General features: G+C 38.3%; 1 protein-coding gene across 3 annotated transcripts in view; it reads left to right on the top strand.

Annotated features, from left to right (window-relative positions):
- kcnq1.1 (potassium voltage-gated channel, KQT-like subfamily, member 1.1) overlaps positions 1–12,698 on the top strand; it is a 35,879-nt gene that overhangs the window by 9,129 nt on the left and 14,052 nt on the right. For 2 of the 3 annotated variants that reach the window (XM_060859509.1, XM_060859508.1), the window contains exons 3-14: positions 580–670; positions 5,643–5,769; positions 5,914–5,992; positions 6,132–6,228; positions 6,329–6,469; positions 6,550–6,660; positions 6,739–6,834; positions 6,942–7,058; positions 7,790–7,931; positions 8,089–8,115; positions 8,394–8,447; positions 8,845–8,974. In XM_060859509.1, coding sequence (XP_060715492.1) covers positions 580–670; positions 5,643–5,769; positions 5,914–5,992; positions 6,132–6,228; positions 6,329–6,469; positions 6,550–6,660; positions 6,739–6,834; positions 6,942–7,058; positions 7,790–7,931; positions 8,089–8,115; positions 8,394–8,447; positions 8,845–8,974 — 1,212 coding nt within the window. The remainder of the gene's footprint in view (positions 1–579; positions 671–5,642; positions 5,770–5,913; positions 5,993–6,131; positions 6,229–6,328; positions 6,470–6,549; positions 6,661–6,738; positions 6,835–6,941; positions 7,059–7,789; positions 7,932–8,088; positions 8,116–8,393; positions 8,448–8,844; positions 8,975–12,698) is intronic. The other variant, XM_060859510.1, reaches the window with a different exon arrangement.

Here is a 12,698-nt window from a genome sequence, read left to right as displayed (position 1 = left end):
TGCTATATTCTGGAAATGTCAAATGGTATGACAAATTAGTGAGAGGAGCACTGAAACATTACTAAAAATGTCATTCAACATGTCATGCAAAATGTCATGCAAAATTTGTCAACCACAGAGCAGTAGACACTTGACAGGTTTTTTTTACATTTTCTTATTTACGTTTTCTTATTTCTGTGAGGTTATGAATATCTACAGCTAAAATGCTAATCCAATGTTCCAGGAGCTGCTTGTGGGCGCTGATATTATTACTCTGACACAATATTGCCACCTAGCGGACACATTAAGAAGTGTCGCGCACTAAAATATTACCAAATGTCAGCACGTTCCCTCAGGATGCATCCAGAAAAGGATGAAGTAGTTTCCCAAGAAGAATAAATGATTGATGCGATAAAAAGTTTTACCAGTAGAGGGTGCTTCAGGCTTTCCAAAATAGTCAAGACTCACTATCAATTGATTTAGTTTTTTTTTTTTTATTTATAATTCATTCCTGGTTTTTATAAATGATTTATTTATTAACATAATATTTTGTTGTGCTATGTGAAGAGATGAGTGTTTAATGTCTTGTTCCTTTTGCAGGTTTTTGATTGTTCTATCTTGCCTGATCCTCAGCGTACTGTCCACTATTGACCAGTATCAGGATCTGGCCCAAGATACACTTTTCTGGGTGGTGAGTTTTTAAAAATTATTATTTTAGTGGTATTTTAAAAATGCTAACCACAACAAGGCCTCATCTACATTATGTGTTCTATTTAAAAATTGGTGCAATGTCATTGTTTTATGAAAGTTTTGAAGCATTTCTTTCCAGCAGGGGGCGATATGGCACTACAATTAATAAATTCACTGGGTTTATGGCGTGAAGATGACAGCAGTAAATACAGGCCCATGATGCCTTGTAGCAATAACTACTTTAAATGAAAGCATAACAAATGACAAAGTCAACACTGTTTTATTGCATCCAGTACTATAATGTGAAATCATCCTATCTGCAAATGGTTCAGACAGTCATCAAAATAAGTGTGAGTAAGAACACAAGATATTGGCGGGTTCCAACTGTGATTTTATGTGATTCAATTGATTGCATGGTCAGCTTAATTAACTTTTTCAAGATTTATATCTGATCAATTAAAGTAATTTTTCTTAATTACGGTTCATGCTGTTAGAACAGCACTGCTTTTTGTGTAAGGAGATATCAGAAACAAAGATAATCAATACAACACTTGATTGCTTGTATGCTCCACTGAATCTCTGCCATGTGTTCAAGCTAGCGGCTTCCTCCTTTGCACAGCATATCCTTTGTTTTTTATATTGAGCTACGCTTAATATAATTACCAGACAAAGGACAGAGACAAAGGGAGGATACAGAGAATCAAACAGGCCGGGCTGGTAGGGAAAATCTAAAGTTTGAAATTTTAGTCTGGTGACTATTCACTAGAGGTCAGAGGTTAGCCAATCCACTGGATAGAGAGGATTAAAGCTATGCGATGCATTCTTTACAGGCGACGCTGAACGTTACAAGTTAATGCCCTGGCCTTGATGCAGGGAATGAGCCACAGGGATTAGACCATTCTCTGGTGTTGTGACAGATGTTCCAAGTTTTTAGCATTATTGATTGATTGATTTGACATTTGTTATTAAGTATAAATGGAGGCACATCATGACATGGACGTGGATATTTCTCACAGGAAGTAGACCTGCCATGCCTAACCCCTCCTTTCTACTCCCAACCCCCAGCTCTCCCCATTTTAATGAGCACAGGCCTGTGTATTCGCCTCACAGCTGTTGGGCTGAACAAAGGCAGAAATCATGTATTTTGATGCCTTTCTACGTTGAATCTGCCTGCACAAATATCAGAATCACTTTATATATTATAGCTGTATATCTGCTGCAAATCTTTTAACTCAGTGAGTGATCTAACATTTCATATTAATTAGCAGAACATGGCAACGACTCCCTAACACTTCTTAACTTCTTATCACTATCTGTAAGTGTCAGTAGATCGAGCTTCAAATGCAAATCATCTGAACTGTGAATCCAGCTTAGTACAACATTGTTCTCTTGATAGGAATGCTACTGCACATTTGTAATGCATAACATGCCACCTGTGTCATTGGTCTGTCCACCAAGGTGACCAACATAACACCACAAAAGGGAAGCTCATCTGTCAGGAAGCCATGAAGTGTAGAAACTCACACAGGGCAGTCTAATACATTGGTGGTTTTTTTTACACGTGCCACAGTGCCGTGAACTTACACGTGTAAACTATTTCTGCCTCACAAAGAAATCAGATAGATGTCATCAAGCCAAGTCTTTATGCTAACGAGGTGCAACGAGACCTCATCATGCTCTGTTTTCGGGTGATTTAACCGCAGCACTTCTGTTACGAGGTGATGGACTCCACACAGAGAACAGTGCCTGCTGCAAACTTACACCTTGCAGATAATCAGAAAGAACACAAATGGCTTTCTGGTTCTCACTGAAATTGCTGAGCCCCCTTTAAAGCACGGCTATAAAACTGTAAAACCTTCAAGCCTGATAGTGATAAAAGAACAGCCACGAATACATAATGAGCACACACTGCTTTACTTCACTCATCTCATCTATATCTATGGTACTGTTTTACCTATTTGCCGAAAGGCACAATTACTGTTGACCTTGTTTGTCATCAAAGTGAATAAGCAAAACTAAACATTATCCAGACAGATTCTGCCCTGAACAAAACAGCAATCTGGTACAAACAGTTGTTGTTTACATGACTAAGGGGCATTAACTACTAGGAGGTGAAAACACTTCCTATCCCCCAGAGGTTTGGAGTATTCCTCTGTAACACTCGAGTTGCAAAGGGTGTGAGGAATGACCTCCATGACATCTTCACCTCACTGATAAGAGCCTTCACCCTCCCCCTCATTTGGCACATGATTTTTCTTTGTATAATCTGGAAACACAAAACTGTTTGCAGTGACAGCTTGCATTATCCAACTAAATTATACTCAATAAATTTTATAGGAAATTTGGTTTATATAAAAAATGTGCAATTGTGTTTTTTTGTATCTTTTTTTTGGAGGTTTGCATAAAATTCTACAGATCTAAATTACTGTGTGCGCTTTCATGTGTCACGAACACTAAGTGCAAAGAATCATGAAGGTCAGTCATGCAGGTCTGCCTTTTTCTTTTGTTGATAAGATCTATATCAAGATTAATACTATCAGAAATATCAGAAATTTTACTTAGTGCAGTCCCTTTTTATACTGTTGTTGTTTTTTTCTAACAAAAAAAATCTGTTTCTTCATAATTCCGATATTTGTTTTTTTTACATTGTCATGTCAATCATTCAAAATGACTTGACCTCAGATATTCTAGTCAGTGCCATTAAGATGTGTTCATGGATATGTAGTGTAACCTTGCATGATCTGTATTAATAAAGTCAGCTAGCCCTTACCAGCCTAGCCACTTTACTTCATTGACCTTTGCCGACAACATTCCAGCTACATTTTGGATGGGAAATCCTACTGCCATGGTAACAAAGAAAGAGGCCCTGCATCTGGTCCTTCATTTCCTTCTTCTTCCTGTGAGCTGCTCTCATGGCCCCTGTGGTGCCCATTGGCCCTCCACCCAGACCTTTTAGGTGACAGCTGGTCAGTGTGGTCACTAGCCTAGACTTAATTAGAAACTCAGTGGGCTAAGTCACTGGGACAAACAGGGTGAGCTTGTGCTTCTCACCACAGTGTGAGTGCAGTCCAGTAAATTGCTTTAAATTTGTTGGATGTTTGTCTTTTGTGAGAGATAATGATTCACAATTGCAATTATGCAGAACTAAAATTTTACCTTGTTGGTACTTTTAACAGACAAAAAATAGCAAAGCTCCAGAAATGTTCATAAGTAAACAGGAATAAAAGCTTATAATTAAATGGCACCTTAAAATATTCACAAATATTGAAAATTAAATTTAAGTCACTGTTTAATTATCTGTTTGCTGGGTAATTGTCTGAAAGTTGTTGTGCAGCACCTGTGTCGCAATCGGTTCGTTTAACAGCCTTCAAATAACTCAAATAAATAAATGTTCTAATCTAAATTATTTAAAAGAGTCACCCTGAGAGACAAGAGAGACATTTCAGGTTAAATCCCTTTGCTGTCCTGCTAAGAGACCCTTCCTCATGCCTTCGTCTCTAGTCCTATTAGCCTCGCTGTCACCTTCTTTGCCCCATCAGCCCTGTTTGACCCCTCACCTCCTGCCAGACTGATCCTGTTGTTCTACTCCAATCTAATGGGCAATTTGGACAAGCTGCCCAGCGACTGTAGTTGTGTTCCTTTTCCCAGGCCGCTTGTCCAGTCTGTTCCCAGTTCTCCAGACTGCTTGTGAAACAGAGGGCGTCATGGCCAGCCTCATAACTCATACTTGTCTGATTCCGTCACCAGGCGCACTCTGTGCCTCCCTTTGTTTGCATTAGTTAAATAGTGAGACTGCTGTTATTGGCCGTGACCATGAACTGGCTTTGTGTATTGCCACATGACGCCTGTCAACTTTTCCTCAGCATTAGTAAGACTCTATTAAATTCAGTATGTTCTGCAACAATACTGAGATAGGCGGTGGCATTCAATTGATCCTTGTGGGGCTCATTGTGTGCCAAAAAAACTCCATTACACCACCACCAGCCTGTACTGTTAACACAAGGAGATTGGGTCTATGGATTCATGCTGTTGGCACCAAATTCTGACCATACCATCTGCATGTCACAGCAGGAATAAAGATTCATCAAACCAGGTGACATTTTTCCAATCTTCAGCTGTCCAATTTAGGTGAGCCTGTGCCCACTGTAGCCTCAGCTTCCTGTCCCTGGCAGAGGGGAGTGGAACCCAATGTGGTCTTCTGCTGTTGTAGCCCATCTGCCTCAAGGTTGTGTTTTCTAAGATGTTTTTCTGCTCACCACGATTGTACAGAGTGGTTATTTGAGCTATAATAGTACATTTCTTACCATACTTGACTTACCATACTTTCAGTTCAAACCAGTCTGGTCATTCTCAGAACTCTATCATCAGCAGGGCATTTCTGGCCACAAAATTGCTGCTCACTCTGCAGACATTTGCATGAAAATCCCAGGAGATCAGCAGTTTCTGAAATGCATAAACCAGCTCATTTGACACCAACATCTACTGAGGTCACATTTTCCCCATTCTGATATTTGATGTGAACACTGGGTGAAACGCCTGACCTGTATCTGCATGATTTCATGCATTGTGTTGCTGCCAAATGATTGTCTTATTGGATGTACATTCTTCCATGATTGCATAATAAAGTAGCAGTTTCACTAATATGTTTTTTTAATAATGGTTGTTTATTTTAGAATAAAGCTGTTTGCTGCTTAGTATAGGCTGTTGTCCTAAAAGTACTTTTGCAATGTTTTAAATATACGTGAATGTAATACTGCTTGCGAATCAACTCCTCTTCAACTTTTCCACTAAATGAAACCAGATTGTCTACCTTAATATGCAGCAGGCGGCTGTGGTTACTGAATTGAATAAACACACCTTACCATAATTTCAGTCTGGTTAACTGAATAATCAAAACAATCCCCATTGTCAAAATCATCAAACCCACCATTGTCTAAGCAGGCTAGAAATGTGAATGCCTCTCTTCTTACTAGGAAATAGTGTTGGTGGTATTTTTCGGAGTGGAGTATGTGGTGAGGCTGTGGTCTGCAGGATGCCGCAGTAAATATGTGGGTATTCTGGGGAGGCTCCGCTTCGCAAGAAAGCCCATCTCTATCATTGGTGAGAGCACATTCACTGAGTTCATTGTCTAGTATGTTCAACCCACAGGCATTTTCCAAGTGCCTGCATAATTATGTCATTTTAATGACTGTTTTGCTGCCACTGATTACATTTCAATCCAGTTTTTCTCTATTTTTCCAACAGACTTAATTGTGGTAGTGGCCTCTGTCATTGTTCTTTCAGTAGGCTCTAATGGGCAGGTTTTTGCTACGTCTGCTGTCAGGTAATAAAGATGTAGTTTTTTTAAACAGGATTACTATATATATATATATATATATATATATATATATATATATATTATAATTTATTTTTATTGTTTTCTTTACTGATCATGTGCTGTTATCATTCATATTTTTGTACAGAGGCATTCGCTTTTTGCAGATCCTACGAATGCTGCATGTGGATCGACAGGGAGGAACTTGGAGGTTGCTCGGCTCTGTGGTCTTCATCCATCGCCAAGTAGGAGAATCTCTTTCATTACATTTTGCACATATTATCACATATTCTGTGAGTGAATACACAGTTTGTAAAGTATTTCTTTGTAATGAATGTCTCTCAGGAACTGATCACCACACTCTATATTGGATTCTTGGGTCTGATCTTCTGCTCGTACTTTGTGTACCTGGCAGAAAAGGACGCAGTGGACAGCAGTGGAATAACTGAATTTTCCAGCTATGCTGATGCACTGTGGTGGGGAGTGGTAGGCATCCTTCATAGCCTAAATCTGTGTTAACAAATCTTTTCCAAAACCATCATGTATTTTTTTCCTTTCATGCTTAGGTGACTGTGACCACCATTGGATATGGGGATAAAGTGCCACAGACTTGGATAGGGAAAACTATTGGCTCCTGTTTTGCCGTCTTTGCTATGTCCTTCTTTGCTTTGCCTGCTGTAAGTCACACAATCCACAACAATATATTTCTTATTCCTAAACCAAATTAAAATAATATAGCCACGCATGCTTTGCAGGGCATTCTAGGTTCAGGCTTTGCCCTGAAAGTCCAGCAGAAACAGAGACAGAAGCACTTCAACAGGCAAATTCCTGCTGCTGCCTGCCTTATACAGGTCGGATTGAGAGATGTCTGACATATCTTTGTCTAAGGTTTTCATTTGTTTTAACGTGTAGATTTTGTTTTAACGTGTGGACTTTCTTTCATTTACCTTGGTTTCAGACGTCTTGGAGATGCTTTGCAGTAGAAAACCCAGACTCTTCCACCTATAAGATGTTTGTGAGAAAGAAGCATATGTCGTCGAGTCACACAGCATTCAGTCCTAAGGTTAAAAAATCTGTACGTAGGAAGGATTATTTTTACCTTGCTGTTTTACACCTAACACTTGGGTTAGTTTGGGTCAAAATGAGCAGGTTTTAATTTGATAAAAGCAGGCACAAAAATATGAACCAATATTACAAATCAGGTTTTAAATATATTTTGATGTACCGGAACATCCATGGTAAGTACTGAGTAGAACAGGACTTCGTTTTCCAGTCCTCTGTAAAGAGAGTGTGTCCCATGCAATGCATGCTTTGTGATTTAACAAAGATTTTAAACTCAGCTCAACAGTTTTTATAATTGCTTTGAATGGATTTAAGCCATTGTCAGTGTTAATCATATAACCATATAACCATCATATCATATAAGCATCTGAACCTTTCCACATTTTATGATGTTACATCATGGAAATTACTTTAAATGTGGTTATAATTCAACTTATGGAACTTTCCTCCAAATATGTCACGCTGCCTTGCGAAACAACACGAACAGCAGTTCGAAAAAATGAAGTTTAGCATGTACCGGAGGAAGCAAATGTTAATCCACATCCTCCCTGGCTAATAGCCGTCATATGATAGGGGAGATCTGGTTGGTGGGTGGGATTTGGCAAGGCCAGGTTAGGGAGAAAATTGGTGGGGGATCCACTGTAATTGTAACACTCCAAATTTTGAGAAAGTGATTTTTTAGTCATGTTTCTGTATATCTAGTGTACTACTGCCCATATTTACAAATCTCTTTTACTTGATTAGGTGAAAATGAGAAGAAAGATGAAGTCCATTGACAAAGACAATGGTCCAAGCTCTCCTACAATTCCTACAATCACCTTTGATTCTGTGTTTGATGATGGCCGAGACCAAAGTCAGGATACAGTGTACAGTACTGAAACTTCCGGTAGTATCAATATCTTTATGGACAGTCAATTTTTTACACTAATCAGCTCAAGCTCCTTATTTGATTGTTTTCCTAGTTTTCACTATACTTGCCACTTGAATCATTCAATTATAGAGATTATCTGCCTTACTTTTCTTTCTATGTTCTCTGCTCACAGTAAAAGCTGTTGCTCAGAGAAGATTTGGTGAGCTGCTGTTAGTGTCTGCTGCTGCATGTCTTTGCTGTTAGTACCACATTCTTACCACAAAATCTTGTCAGGGTGTGTGTGGGACTTTCTCCTATGTGTGCATTGACATTGCTTGAACACACCCCTTTTTAAATCATTTTTGTTCACTTGGCAGCATGACTTTGCCACAGGATTTGAAGTTCTTGAAATTTGCATCTGGGGTAAATGCTGTGCACCGATGTGGTGAAGAGGTTAGGTAAGAAGAAATAATGTGTATTACTCCCTCCCCTTTGTAGAACGACAGCAGTCCTGGACCTCTATAACCTCCTTCCAGTTCTCCCCTCCTCCAGGTAATCTGATCTTAGCTATTAGGCCTGTTTACTCCAACCTAAATAGGACTGAAATAACAGTTCATACAGGGAGAGGGAGGAAATACTTAGTCATGACAATTTCCTCCTTTTGTGTGCTATTTTGTGGACTGTAAATGTTTGTTTGTGATTTTTATTTTTATTTTTTCAAACAGGAATAGGATTTTATATCAAATGCTTATAACAATATAGTTGCATTTTGTCTGCAAAAGTGCTTTCCAATAAAAAAACTCCTTATTGGAAGATGTGATGTATGTATTATATACAGAGCTTCCAGGTTTCTTTTATCAGTTTACAGAGACCTATATGTCAGACCAAGATTATTATCTTCCTTAAAACCCCAGTCTGTGAGTGAGAGTAAATGTGTGTGCCTCTGTAGTACAGCAAAGCTCAGAGTTTTTGGAGGTTCAACCACGTCCTCCATTGCAGAGGATCAACAGTTTTGCAGATGACCTGGAAATGGAACCAGAGAGAGACATCTTTCTCCTTCCTGTCTCTCATGTGTCAGAGTAAGTATCATCACACACATGATACTGAAAAGCACCACAGTGCCTATGTCACAGAGAAAGGAATCAGCATGTGGCAAATGTGATTGATGATCCCTAAGTGTTTCTGAGAAAATAAGAATTGGGTTTGGGACATTGAGTGATATTCAGTATTGTTCAGAAGACCTAAATAGTGTTCCACATTTAAGGAATATTTAATGCTACATGTATTTAAGTTAATATCATACCTGGTTTACTGAATTACAACATAGTATACTAGTATGCAGTTGGAAGCACAGCAAAATTATTATAAAGCCTTTAAGCATGAAATGCTTTTAATTTAAAAATGTTAAAATAAAACATAATGTCAGGTCAATCCGACAGCTAATAGTATAGGGAGCTTTCTGAGTCGTCACTTAGATGAAATTATTGTCAATTAAGCAAGTTATAAACGTAGATAAACAATGTTCTACAAACAATAATTAATCAGTATTTGTAGCTCCTCCTCACCAATATGGCACACTGTTAGCAAAGAGTTGGCTGACTAGCGTGCTAATGAAGCAGAAAATCTAAAGACAAAAATGGATGGAAAATAGACATTGAAAGCAAACAAAAACAGAATGCCTTACATTGTCAACAAGGAAAAAATCTAACTCTACATTACTTGTAATGTACATTACTCATGCTTAGAATTATACATTGGACTGTTTTTGCTTACTGGCTACAGTACCTGAATGAGTGTTTAGTTAATTAAGGTCAATAATGTAGTTGGTCTTAGTGACTAGCAGGAAAATATCTATTTATCTTGGCTGTAGTCACATTTTATTAGCTAGTTCATTTTAACAATGGAAGGACTTTTGACATGAATAGAAATGAAAAATGCAGCACAAGTTTGCATCTACAAATGGTCTATACTACTGGTGTCTTATAGATGACCATCAAAGTTCTACACTATAATTTCAACCAAACATTTCAAACACTTTATTTTTGGCTGGCTTTGTCTGCCGTGGCACTAAATCAGCCAGCACAGAGCATACAGTAGCTAGCTTTATCACTTAATACCTGATTATCTGTAGTTAGCATCAGTCCCTCTGAAGTCTGCTAATCTCCTGAAACTTAGCTAAGATCTGTAAAGCAATTATCGCTTTCACACCTAATGAGTTTCATTCCCCCTGAGAGCCCCGTCACTTCTCTTTCAATCTTATTTAGGGGTTAAACTTCTGGAAAACGGCCAGATTTCAGGTGCCTGGAGCCATGCGGTTCCCATGGGTGTGGATTGCATGTGAGTGGGCTATTAGCTGGACGTCTGCGCCCCATTAGCCATGTAGCATGTGGAACGGTAGGAGTCCACACTCTTATTGCTGTTTGCGTTTCTCAGAGACTGTGTATGGCCTTTCTCCTACAGACATTAAGGTGGCTTCATGAACAGAGCGTCTCAGTCCGTTTAAGGCACGTGACGTCAGGAGCTACTGCACTTGCTGACTCTGACGCTTGAATCAATGCAAATGAGGTGTAGGAATGTGGCCTCTTTTGATTATCGTTGTTTTCTCTGGCAGTAGGTGTGATCCACTAGAGGGCAGTGGAGATTCTTCTTTTAACACCATGGTGGTGAAAATCAAATATACAACATGCCAGCTGCCAGTGGCTTTTGTCCTGTTCAAGTTTGAATGACTAAGCCAACTTTCAGTGACTTGGTAAGAATGAAATTGCTCTGTAATGTCAGAGTGAGGGTGACACTAATCATCAGAAATATAAAGATTATGTAATCCTTCATTTGTATGGTTCAGTGATCATTGCAACGCTTGGAGACATCAGTGGAAAAGATGGTTTTGAGTTATTTTTAGCATTAGGAACATTTTTTACATTACATTTTATAGCATTTGGCAGTCCCAGAGCAAAATACATTTTTATATAATTTTTTTAATGCAGCTGAGCATTTTATGGTTAAGGCCCTTGCTCAGGGGCCCAGCAGTGACCACTTTGGATTCAAACTCACAACTTTTGTTCAGTAGTCCAACACCTTAACACTAACCTTAAGCAATAATATCTTGGTAATATTAGTGAAATATTTCTAAATATATGACTAATCTTATATGAATTTAAAATTCTTATTATTATTATTATTATTATTATTATTATTATTATTATTATTATTATTATTATCATTTGACAACACTTTCCTTCTCAAGGAGAAAAACTCTTTATAGATTATTTATAATAATGCAAATGTAATAATATAAATTCACATTTATATATTAATATGAGAACAACAGTGTTAAAAAGCATGCTGTGACCATTTTGAGGATAATTAACATGTTATATATTGTTATATAATTTTTACACAGAATAAAGAGGGATTAGTTCTCAATATGTTGTATGGTATCCTTAAATGGTTTGTGGTTTTGACCTGCTGAATCTTAATTTATGTAATACTTTAGATGAGTGAGCACTGGTCATAAAGAAATATCATTAAATGCTACAGTGAGGCAGCTGGAGAATTAGGATCAAGGAGAGCTTACGCCTGACCTCCAACCAAAAATAATGAATGTGAGGACAAACTTAACACTGTTCATATAAATTGATAAACTATTGGCATAACATCGTCATTATCTCAAGATTTGATTTTATTTTTTATAGATTTGCATGTTCTTATCTGAATATGACTGTTGTGACATAAATATTTATCTCTGAATGTAGGTATTGATTTTTTTTCAGTCAGATTGACATTTGATTTTTGTTTCACATCTCCTTCTTAAGCACACATATTACATCTCCTACACAAAAGCTTTCTTGTCACTGCCTGCTTCTGTTTGATCTTTGAAGTTTAATGAGCTTTCACTCATCTCACACTGAGATGCAATGGAAACAGCTGTCTCTCTCCTTTTCTTTTACTCCTTTTCTCTCTCTTCCTCCCTCTTTCTTTTATTCCTCCTTCTCTCTCACTGTGGGTGTGAGCGCATTATTTATTTGTTTGTGTGCTCTGGAGCAGCAGGTCACTCAAAGTGGCTGAAAGGAGTATGCAAATTTTTTTTTTATTGATATTATTTTTTGTTTATATACACTATCCCTATGCACTCTACTGCTTTCCTCTCTGAGCATGTTACTCATAATCTTTCTCCAGTGATGACCTTTGACCTTGGCCTGTTAACTTAAGAGGACAGAGAGGGCCTAAGCCCTCGTCCCCGTGTCTGCAGCTGAAGCAGCTTGCCTGCACTGGGGGTGGGGAAAGAACAATGCCATAGCTACGCCTCTCCGACTCTTATGTGTGTGTGTGCGTGTGTGTGTGTGTGTGTCATACACGTAAGTACACATACTTACACATAGAGGTATTTTGTTAGCCCATACCTCTAATAAATATTTATATATTTATAAATATATATTTATATTTCTGTATTTAAGACAATAATAAGACAATAGAAACACAAATTATGGATCCATGAAGCCATCAGTTTTAGATGTTCATGCTTTTGAGACACCTGCATGTTTGCCTTCACCTGACATTCCCTTTGCAGTGCTCCATATGTTAGACAAATCAGGTTTCTAGCTGATGGCATAAGGAAGGTGAAAAGAGACGGAATGGCAGCAGAAGCAGGTGCATGAGTGAGTGAGTGGGTGAAAGCATGAGTGGCTGTCTGCTCCTGCTCAGATCGGCTCCTCTTGCCTTGTGGCACTGGGGTGTGTGCTTTACCAAAGGCTCAAAAGATTGATTTATTCTCAGCAAACAGAGAAGGGTTTCTTGTGGCTGAGG

The sequence above is a fragment of the Tachysurus vachellii genome, chromosome 23 (assembly GCF_030014155.1).
Source record: "Tachysurus vachellii isolate PV-2020 chromosome 23, HZAU_Pvac_v1, whole genome shotgun sequence".
In the NCBI taxonomy this organism is placed as follows: domain Eukaryota; kingdom Metazoa; phylum Chordata; class Actinopteri; order Siluriformes; family Bagridae; genus Tachysurus; species Tachysurus vachellii.
This window is presented reverse-complemented; position numbering and strand designations above follow the sequence as displayed.